Here is an 11188-nt window from a genome sequence, read left to right on the forward strand (position 1 = left end):
CTTGTTGAAACGATGGAACAATAAAAGATAATGATAATTGAAAGAAAAAAGTGACAGAGAAGAGAAGAGAAGAGGAGGGCATGGCAGAGATTCTAAACCTAGGAGCCCCCCCAAGCTTAAGTACGAGGAAACACTCATGCCGTTCGCATTCCCATTTCATTAAGCATGAGTCCATCAGCCAAAGCTGGTCTTCTTTGCAGCACAGCCTCAAGTGCAAAGGCAGATTCCTCTGTCTTTTCTCCGATAACAGAAAAGAGGTATTTCTCACAATTTTTCTTTCTTCCCCATTTCTTATTCGTCTTCTGCATCTCTGCATTACAATTCAACCCTTTTACTGTTTGTTTTGCCTTATCCATGCGTCTTCTAATTGGTTTCCACAACACTTGCTGAATTCTCTTTCTCATAATGCATAATATGCCGGGCACTGCACAATTCAAACTATTTATTTTCTGTCATCATTTTCTGTCCTTTTTGAATGCTCATTTCTCTATCTTAATATACTTATTTCTACTATAACGTCCACCATTCACAACTATAGACTATAATTGATTGTATAGTAATATGTTAAAACTTCTTTTTCAACTTGTTAGATACTTTGCGGTCACAAATGACGCTTATTACCTTTCTCCATTTTAACTACCTGGCTTGTATCCTGTGTATGACCTCTTCATTAATTTCCTCATTGTTTTATAATATCCATCCTCCATACTTAAATATAGAAACCTGTGGCTTCTCCAATTTTACCTCTCTAAGTCATTTTCTTTTTGTTTCTTGCTAAAATTGCAATGTATATATTCTGTTTGCAAAAAAATCTTTCATTTCAATGTTTGTCTCCAAAGCACGGGTTTTAGAGTTAATCTTTATCATTAATATCTCTATATCATCGACACACAAAATAACATTTAGGGATAATCTTTGACTTAATTGCTCTTTGGTTGCACTCCTTTCTCACTTCACGAATTTTGCACCAGTTTTTTTCCATGAATTTAATGCCCCCACTATTTTAATCGTACAAAAATGAATACACAAAAATAATCTAATATTTAACAAAATCTAATACGATAACTCAATCTAATATTTAACAAAAATGTTGACATGACACATCAACACATCCATGACCTGACACTCTATTGCAATGCTACACTTGCATTTCTGTTAAATATGGATACAAATTACATAATTAAAATAGTGGGGATCAAATTTGCACCATGCCAAATATAGTTTAGTCTTACTTCCAAGAATTCTCACTCTAATTTTATTGTTTTGTCTTGTATGACTTAGATACAAATCACCTGAATTCCTTTCTTCTCGAAAACCTTCTGTGCTTTTATTTGCAATTCTCAGTAGCCCACGAGAAAAAGGCCACCTTGCAACTCATTGCTAGCACCAGTCAAATGTGAAACCAGAGAAGTGATCTCCAACCATCTAAACCCAGTCTTTGTTCTCTTCTCTTTATCAGTAAACAGGCTACAGATGTGAAACAGGATTTTAATGGTGCCCAACATCCACTTGCCATCATGAGCAACTTTAATACGGATTGGCAACCCAAGTCACAGAAGAGTTAGTCTCAGCTGGCCTTGTTGATGTCTCCGAGTACAACATCTTCTTGAACATGGACCCTTTTTGTGCGACCAGTTTCAGTGATTGCAAAGCATTGAAAATTGACAATTGACAAAACCATTTTTCTTCTATTGCTGTCTCCCATTGGTAGAGCCTATTATTAGCCAAACCCAACAAAGTGGATATTGAAGAATCGAACAATGATCTCTTTTGTCGTTGGTGCTATTCCTTATTCTGTTCAGCAAGCTCCATCTGGTCTCAATGTTAATTTGGTGAAGCTTCAAAATGTGGTTGTATGTGAGTAGTTAACCCAAGACATGATATAAAAAACCAAAAAATTTTCCCTTTCGTTTTCCTAGACAAGCCTTTCAACATCTTGTTTTTCTTCTTTGTTTTTTCTCCCTCCACATATCTTCTAAAGTGCTGAATAAAATCTTGGTGTGTTGGAAATAAATTTAATTTTCCAAATAAATAAAGATGGAAAGTCAAGAGATACAGTCCAAGAGGTGGTGCATGTATCTTGACTTTTGGAAAAACCCACTAAGGGCATCTCGATTGTATGGATCATACTCAGAGTTGTATGTTTATAACCGGGTCTTATAAGGTCCTTCCATTGAAGCGTGCTGACCTGACATGAACTTAAATAAGACCTTGGGTCATAAGAATAAAAAAATACCTTTGTCTTAAAAGAAAAGCAACTCTTTTCCCAAGTGAGGGCTTATAAGACTCTTGAATTGGAGCAAAAGTTAGAATGTAATGGGATCTTAAAATTTATGTGGCACATTGGGACTCACAAAAGGTAAATTAAGACCTCCCGTGACCATTGCAATGGAGATGACCTAACATAATGAAAGACTATGTTGAAATGTGAGACAAGTGATAAGGACCCCCAAGTCATATTCATGAATGGAACCTTGGATCTTTTCATATATAAAAGGGTCATGTGAAGAAGATGAATCATCTCTAGAAAAGCAAGAGAAGATAGACAGTGTATTAGATTCTCTGGTAGTGAGAGTGTGCTATCATTTTCTTGTAACTTTTATTAGGGTTACTGTAGTTACTAGAGTGATACACAATTCAGGGTGAGTTACAAATTTGTAATTATATTTGATATAGCAAAATAGTTTTGAGATGGTTTCAAGGAGGCAAGAGGTGCCAAACCATGTCAATTATTGTGGGCGATTTCATTGGTGTATGTTATTTTCCCCAACATCAATTTGAGTATTGAATAATAATTGGGCATTGAACCCAATCATGTTGTGTACTTGTGGTCTGAGTGTGCCAAGGTTTTGAAAGCTTAAATCCATCTTGAAGGCCTTGCCTTCAAGCATTTTGATATCTTCATTGTCAAGCTTCTTTCTACCTTTTCAGTGTTTTTAAATCCTTCAACCTTGGTCCAGTCAATGCTCTAAAATATTATCAAGCTTTGCCCACTCTCAGCCTCTAGGTTCCTCATTTTTTCTTCATCTGAATCTGCTGTGAACTTTTTTCTTGCACAAGTGAAGCATCACTTCTTGGCTCCTAATCAAGATAGACACTTCTTTAAACTGTAACTCTGCCGATGTTATATCTTCAACCACAGTCTCAGCCTTTCTCCTGTCATCTTCAGCTGTAGAATCATTGTTCTCTACACGAGATATTTGATAATATGTCAATTTGGTTCAGGATACAAATGATCCTCAGTTGTTGAGGCCAAAGATTATAAATCTCAGAACAAGAGAGTGGTTCCGCAGAAGTAACTCGGAATATTGAAAGAACAAAAAATGCTGATATAAGAATGATTTACATATATTTATAAAATACAATGGAAGCTAAACTATAACAGAATAATGCATGCAGTTACAATTAATTGGCTTGAGCTTATGCGAGTTAGTTTCTATTACTTGTCACGTGACTATTAGATGTCAAGGTGGTTCTATAATGAAATGCTGTTTTTCAATTCCTTTTTCTTTTGGATAACATTTGGAAGATGCCTTAATTAACATAAATTGTTTTATTTGTTATTTAGTGTCATTATTCTGCTGGCCTCGTCATGTTGTGCAGGTACAATTTTCATGAAAAGTATAAAAATTGAATCATACTCTCTTGTTTGTGAAAGAAAATTATATTCTCACTATCAGCTTATATTGATATAATAATAAAATTTTGACCTCAAATTATCCATGGAAACAGTTTATCACTAAAATGAGTAAAATCTATTTTGAATCTTTAGATGATGAACTATGTTTAGTCCTTGATGCCTCACAAAACTGGTATGAGAGGGAATACAAAACTGAAAGGGAATTTGGATTGCAGGAGCAAGCTAGAAAAGCATTGGAAGGTGCATTAAGTGGTAAGAAAAATGAATTTGACAAGTGGGATAAGGAAATTAAAAGAAGAGAAGAGCTGGGAGGTGGGGGTGATTCCGGTGGAGGTGGTTGGTTTGGGTGGGGTAGACGGTTTGGCTGGTCTAACGATGATAATTTTTGGCAAGAAGCAAAACAAGCTGGTCTTACTATACTTGCTCTCTTTCTAGTAGTAAGAAGTTTCCTCATTCCTGTCTTAACTCACTTTCTAATATTCAGAATTCATAATTTATGATAAGTACCACGGACCCTACAATAAAAATTCTACTTTTCCTTCTCTGTTTTTCAGTATCTCCTAGTTGCAAAAGGTGATTTGTTCCTTGCTATCATTCTCAATCCATTGCTATATGCACTTCGGGGAGTGAGAAATGGATTTAGTTTCATAACATCTAAAGTCTTGAAAAATACTTCTACCAGCAATCAGGCTGATTTTGATGGACTTTCAAAGAAGAAATCTTATCAGCAAACTTCTGCCAAGGAGAAAGTTGTGAGAAAATGGGGTAGTGACTAACGAGTCACTCATCCTTTAAAGGTTTGGCATTACCCCCTTGATGCATAATGTTATTTACATCACGTTTGCTCCATGCAAATATTAGTGCAGCGATTTTTGTTGTAACTTAGTTTGTTTATTTCCTTTGCACCTAAACAATGGTTAAATTTTGTTTTCCTCTTTCATTATCCTGAGAAGTTAGTTAGGATTGAAAGTGTGGTTACTTTTAAATTTTATTAGCAGCTGCTGCTTGATTAGTTTCATATTGCATAAAAAATTTTAAAAGCACGTCGTGAAAGTTTAAAATTAAGAAAACAGGTTTTCCGTTGGCTCGAACACTAGTTTACTGTTCATTCAAACACCTGAAAAATGGTCCCCAAAAAAGATGCCTGGTGCATCTTCAGTTCTCTGTAAACCTGTGTTTTTATGATTATTATTGTTTTTCTTGATTATTTAGAATACAGTCCTTACATTGTATGGCCTGTAATTGAATCATTTGCTCATTTCATTTTCATATGAGCTGTATCTCACAATATCATAATACAAGCATTTAAGACCCACCTTCTGCCTGTGGTTAATTTCTGTCTCAATCAACCACTGAGGGATTCATGAGAACAGGAATATACTAAGTTAGGGTTTAGGATGACCTGTGAGCCTGGACATCCCAGATCTTGAAAACCGGACTGTAGGTAATGAATTATTTTTTTTCTTCCAAAGTTTCAGTTAATAGAAGGTAAATTCACATGAATATTTTTTTACTTTTATATTAACTTTTTAAGACTGTAGATGCAAGAATTGATTGTCTTCATCATAGAATCTATGCTTCCTTTGATAATTTTATCCCGTGAATAATACTTTTTATATAAGCAAAATAAACCAGTTTAACACTTGTTAACAATGGTAATTAGGTCCATTTGATATTCTTGATTTTATACCATATAAGAGCATAGTTCTAACTTATCCTCGATCATATTTATTAGATATTATCCCTATTATTAAATAGAAAGTTATTTTTGAATAACAACATTAAATAAAGCTTTGAGAACTGAAATTGACCCCAGAGGTAGAACTGCATACGTACATAATGAATTTAGCTCATGAAGTTTTGAAACCACCTCTCTCCAATCTCTGGCAAGCTAGACTGCAGAAGACTTTTCATTGTTATTACCAACCTGATTAGCAAATAGAATATTTTTAGTTTGAGTCCTTTTTTATTAAGCATATTTTATTTAACCCAAAAAAGTCCATAGATTATTGTGTACGGTTGCATTAAATTCTCTACGTGAATATTAAATCAACTGATGAAATTGTAGTTGATTTTGTGACAATTTTGAATTGCTGATTTTTAATCAGCAATTTTAGTAGAGCCAAATGCAGATAATTTTAACCTCAATAATTTCAGAACCCGATTTCAGCCACCTAATTCTAATCATAAGCACGATGATACCCATTCTGGTGAGATCGTGTGCTTTCTAAGGAATCAGAATAATTGTAAGTGCATTTGAATGTGCGTCCCAAAGGTAATACATGCAAGCAAGACTATGTCAGTTCTATGTTTTCTTTCTGCCCTTAACAGCGTGTGTGAATGTGTGTGAGGAGCTTAGTCTGTGTTTAAGGTTTTTGGAGAAAAAGTGACCACGACCACCTATTTGTGGGAATATTGTGAAACGAACGTGTTTTTCACAATCTTTATTCGATGAACGTGATGAACTTGAATACTTGATGTTTCCGAACTTCAATAAATAAATCTGTTAAAAAATAATTATGGAAAAATTTTATTCCTTTGAATAGTTGTAATACATTGTTTAATTCATGTTTTCAGCGAAATGTAAGATTGCACGCAATCATCTGCAATACTGGGAATATCTTGCCCATATATGTCATCTGCAATAATGTCATGTTTTAATTTTTTAAATGGGTTGTATTAGAAAAAGTTATTACATGAAAATATGACACGTGTAAAATTATATGCAATGCTTTTTTTTTCTATTATTAATAAAAAGAATTACACGTTAAAAGAATCATTATCACTTGTAAAGCATTGACTTCAACTTTTAACAGTGGCGATAAATCCATTTTGAGATATTGGACTATCAAACAAGCTTGCCTTGACAAACCTACATCTTAATTGTATAAATTTAAACTTTAAAAGGAATTTATAAGAAATTGTTAACATGAAGATCATCCGCACAAGTTTTGAAATACTGGAGTTAAGAAAGAAATTAAAGTTATTTCTAAATCTGTACATAAAGCTCATGGAAACTTTATAATATATAAGCTTTTTATCCGACATTTTATTAGCAATGAGATAGGTAGAGCGATTTTTTTTTAATTAGCTTTTTATTTCTGCCTAAGTATGTAATTTGGTAGGAGAAATACAAAGACTTTATTTTTCTTAAGTTCCAAAAGCCAGCCATATTTAAATTATACTGGTATAATTTTCTGTTTGAAAGTTTCTTCCATATAGATGATATATAACAATTGATATAATGCATATTTTAAAAAAATAAATTAAAAAATGAATAATTTGATCATATGTTTGTTATTAGATTTTTATCATAGTATCATGCTTTCTAATTTTTAAAAATAGAGTGGTCTATTAATCGTGGGTGAGTTGATTGTGAATTTTGTGAACACGTCTTTACAATAATACAAGGATCGTTTTGCCCTTTCTCTGAACCTGTTTTTTTCTTCATCATATAACAACATTGCGTATTAAAAGTGAGAGTTTAGAAATTGAGACACAAAACATTGTTATACTTATTTTTATATCATGCCATAAACTCTAAATGAGTAATGATACTTATTTTGTTGATGTGATGTAAAAACAATATGGTAATGAGTGAAATTATGACCAAGAAAGGGAAGATGGAAAAAGAAAGCCAACAATTTAGTTTTAATTAAGGTTTTTTTTATTAAAAGCTTTTATTATTTTTAATTTTAATCTAACTAATGTAATAGTTTGTCTCATTTTTCTCTAGAAGAGTTATGTCCATCTAAAACATAATATATAATAGTAAAATAATAAATTATTATTATTATAAGTGATTTTTTTAAACAAAAGATAATACTTTAACTGTCCTGATGATACACAATTTGACTTGACAGTTTTAAAAAAATATAATAAAAAATAAATTTATAATTAAATAATATAAAAATTATTAAAATAATAATATTAAGAGTTAAATGGAGTGAAGAACTCCATGTTAACTTCTTCACCCAAGTAAAACTAAAACCAAAACTCAATACTCAAAACTCATTCGATTTTTTAAAATAAAGTTTCTAAAAGGGTATCATATATCACTCTTTTTTTTGGTTTGTTTTATATATGCTTGGTTGGATTTGTTGGTTACTATCTTGGGTTTTAGTGGTATTTAAAAATAAAATAAAAAATATTTTGAGTTAGTGCTAGAAGAGTGACCTTCACGATGGTGATGATGATGAAGAGGAGGAGGAGGAAGAGTCTCTCCCATTTTTGTCGTTGAATATTTGTGATTTTCGGATCACCACACGACCATTTCCTTCTCTTTCACCTCTCTTCTTTGCCTTCTTGCTGCAACACTCATTTTTTCAATCAACCCTTTCTTCTTCAACGCTCCTCACTCCTCTCTCTCTCTCTCTACCTTAACACAACCCTTTTGCAAGTTGGAGCGGATTTCAATTCTCTCTGATCCTGTGTCTCTAGCTAGCTAGCTAGGTGGTGGTTCTTGTGAAGCTGCCATCTGGGTTTCGCCACCGTTGATGTCTTTGGCCATTGGGGTGGTTTCCAACGGCAAAAGCATGGGTTTTGATGAGAAAGGCAAGGAGGGTGCAGCAGACGTTCCTGAAACGCAGCACGCCGGAAAAACGGCTCATGGGGAGGAAAGTGGCGATGAACGAGGGACGAGTCTCAGTAGACACATGAGTGAAGGTTCCATTGCTGTCACCGAGGATGAAGAAGAGGATGTCGAGAGGAGGATTGACTTGGGTCCCCAGTGCACTTTGAAAGAGCAACTCGAAAAGGATAAGGTTGGCTCTTATTCCCATTGCTTCTCTTACTTCTCTGAAACCTCTATGCTTTTTGTTTATTCCTTCCATACAACTTACATGCAATTCTGAGAGGCTCATTATGATTCTTTCACTTTTATTTTTCAAGATAAAGATTTTCATTACGATTCTACGTAAAATTTTCCTTATTTTGATCTCCTGCGTATCATTTATGCGTGTGCTGTGTTTTCTGCTTGAGATCTTAGGACGATGAGAGCTTGAGGAGGTGGAAGGAACAGCTTCTTGGAAGCGTTGACATTAACTCTGTTGGTGGTAATTACTTGTTCAATTGCTACCCTTTAAAGTTAAACCGCGTTCAGTTTCTTTCTGTTTTGTCCAGATTATCTTGAGACAAAACATGCGTTGAGTATTCAGAAATTATCATTACATGGAATTAATATCCATGTCATATATCATTGAATCTTAGACAACGTGATGTAAAAAATTTATTCATGTTAATGTAAAAACTTATTTATCATAACCATATGATTATCTCAGACAATGTAATAATTTTCCAATGCACGATAAAAAAAAACAAAAAGGGAACAATTCGTGTATGTTTTACTGTGAATTGATAGAGACGAACAAAGAATCCGTGGCATCTCTAGACACATGACTAATTCATTTCAGTTGTTACTAAAAGTTTGAAATGGGTTCTTTATACTGTTAAGTGGTGTTTTTTTATTTTTGGTTTTAGGAATAACTTTTGTAAGCTGTAACATTTTGTTTGTCTGATCAATTTCTAGTTAAAGCCTAGTGTTCCATGTTTTGTTTCTTCCTTAGGCTATATAATTTTATTAATCAGTTATAGACTTAACTCTTGACATGTTTTTATGAATGTGATTAAGAATCTCTGGAGCCAGAAGTGAAGATCCTGAGCCTTGCAATCAAGGCAGCTGGTAGAGAAGACATTGTTCTTCCCATACCAGAGTCAGGAAATCCCGAGGGTTTATGGTTTACTCTGAAAGAAGGAAGCCGTTACAGTCTGATGTTCACTTTCCAGGTCAGCCATAATATTGTTTCAGGTCTCAAATACACAAACAATGTATGGAAAACCGGCCTCAAGGGTAAGCTCTCTCCCTCAAATCATGCCAACCAAATGCTTCAATTTGAATAAATCCTCAATTTCATCCCTTAAACTGCTACTTTTTCCCATAAAAATTCCTCTGAAAAAAATTGTGAGGTGGTAAAAGTATAAATCATTATCCAATTTTTAACTTGATCTGCATATCTTGTTACAGTTGACAGCACTAAAGAGATGATTGGAACATTCAGCCCTCAAGCAGAACCTTACACACATGAGATGCCTGAAGAGACAACCCCATCAGGGCTCTTTGCTAGAGGAACATATTCAGCTAGATCCAAGGTAATGTTAATATTTCTACATATTGTTTAGTAAAGAGGGTTTCAAAATTGCTTTTTCGCGACTTCATGATACAAGCCTGCATTGGTCACGAGATCCAGTACCAGTGCATTAAATAACCAAAACTTAGCCTATCCTAAATTCTTGTCTGTCTACAACTGTCAGAATTGATGTTGTGACTTGTTTTGGAAATGAAGTGAGCACAAATTAATCTCTTTGGCATCAATCATCTCACCAATAAATGCTCTCATAAATTTGTTGCCAGATTTCATGTGTACTCATTTAATCACTCACTACTAATTATAAATTCAAATTCAGGAAACACATTTCAATCTAGTCCTCAAAGTTATACATGACTGAGACATTCTAACTTCTGAGATTAATTTAAAAACTTTTTTCGCTTAATTCTTAAATTTACAAAACAGTAATGGCTTTAGCTTATGTTGAACATAGGAAGATGTTAAAATGTTGACATATATGTGTACAATATCTCATGAATTCTCAACTCAAGGAGTAGTAATTTCATTTCTTTAGTTACAGTTTCATATGGGTTGATGCATTATTTGACCTTCTATTTTGTGTGACGTTTTTCAGTTTGTTGATGACGATAACAAGTTGTATTTGGAGATCAACTACACTTTTGATATTAGGAAGGAGTGGCTTTAGGAGTAAACTCACCTCTTCCACGAGTGATGCTTAATCCGTAGTTATTGTTATTTGAGCTGAAATCGCCTTCACTGTTTACTTGTTTCTTTCTTCATTGTTTATTTATCTCTAATCCTGTTTAAAACCAGTAATTTTAGCAATAACAAAAGGATTTAGTTTGGAGGAAGAAATTGATATTCATTTGGCGGATAATTTTGTCAATAACATGTAGTTTGCCTCTTTATTGCTTGCACAATTATGCTCAGTTAATTGTTTTCAGTCTCGCTCTTTGTAATTACGAAGCTAATAAGGAGCATTTTTCTTAATTTGTTTGTGTCCCTATGTCTTGTCATGTTCTTCGAATTTTAATGTGTTTCGGTAATATTTTAGAAAACAAACGTTAGGAAGACTGTGACAACTTTAACTTAACCTTCACATGTTGCTCTGGTTAATTTGTGTTTGTTATTGCTTTTTTTCTCAAGAAATTGGAACTTTAAATAGTATGATGAAAAATGATGGTTTAACAATTTTTTAAAGATAATATAATAATAATAACATTTGAATTAACTATCTTTATATAAACAATATTGGTTATAAATATATAGGCATTATTCAAGCAATCAAAGCAATGACTTGGAAGTGTTTTCATGAAGAATGTCTTTTATCTAATGATGGTGGTGTTTCTCAAGAGAGTTGTCATGGTACAAGTACAACAACATCAACACACACCACTTAGAAAATGTCCCAATAGAGTAACAA

The 11188-nt window shown here is 33.5% G+C and overlaps 2 protein-coding genes across 2 annotated transcripts; both read left to right on the forward strand.

The window, feature by feature from the left end:
- Window positions 1-4652, forward strand: LOC137806754 (uncharacterized). Its single transcript, XM_068607020.1, has 3 exons — window positions 1-257; window positions 3856-4077; window positions 4195-4652. The coding sequence occupies exons 1-3, from the start codon at window positions 81-83 to the stop codon at window positions 4414-4416; spliced, it is 621 nt and encodes a 206-aa protein (XP_068463121.1). The 5' UTR covers window positions 1-80; the 3' UTR covers window positions 4417-4652.
- Window positions 4653-7739: 3087 nt separating this feature from the next.
- On the forward strand, window positions 7740-10767 carry LOC137806753 (rho GDP-dissociation inhibitor 1-like). The gene is made up of 5 exons (XM_068607019.1): window positions 7740-8403; window positions 8628-8694; window positions 9270-9488; window positions 9663-9787; window positions 10379-10767. The coding sequence occupies exons 1-5, from the start codon at window positions 8137-8139 to the stop codon at window positions 10448-10450; spliced, it is 750 nt and encodes a 249-aa protein (XP_068463120.1). The 5' UTR covers window positions 7740-8136; the 3' UTR covers window positions 10451-10767.
- The last annotated feature ends 421 nt before the right edge of the window (window positions 10768-11188 follow it).

The sequence above is a fragment of the Phaseolus vulgaris genome, chromosome 3 (assembly GCF_000499845.2).
Source record: "Phaseolus vulgaris cultivar G19833 chromosome 3, P. vulgaris v2.0, whole genome shotgun sequence".
NCBI lineage: Eukaryota > Viridiplantae > Streptophyta > Magnoliopsida > Fabales > Fabaceae > Phaseolus > Phaseolus vulgaris.

Coding starts and splice junctions, on each gene's coding strand:
- LOC137806754 (XM_068607020.1), top strand. CDS start 81: ATGGCAGAGATTCTAAACCTAGGAGCCCCCCCAAGCTTAAGTACGAGG. Junction 258..3,855: donor TCTCCGATAACAGAAAAGAG/GTATTTCTCACA, acceptor TTTGGATTGCAG/GAGCAAGCTAGAAAAGCATT. Junction 4,078..4,194: donor TACTTGCTCTCTTTCTAGTA/GTAAGAAGTTTC, acceptor TCTGTTTTTCAG/TATCTCCTAGTTGCAAAAGG.
- LOC137806753 (XM_068607019.1), top strand. CDS start 8,137: ATGTCTTTGGCCATTGGGGTGGTTTCCAACGGCAAAAGCATGGGTTTT. Junction 8,695..9,269: donor TGACATTAACTCTGTTGGTG/GTAATTACTTGT, acceptor AATGTGATTAAG/AATCTCTGGAGCCAGAAGTG. Junction 9,788..10,378: donor CATATTCAGCTAGATCCAAG/GTAATGTTAATA, acceptor GACGTTTTTCAG/TTTGTTGATGACGATAACAA.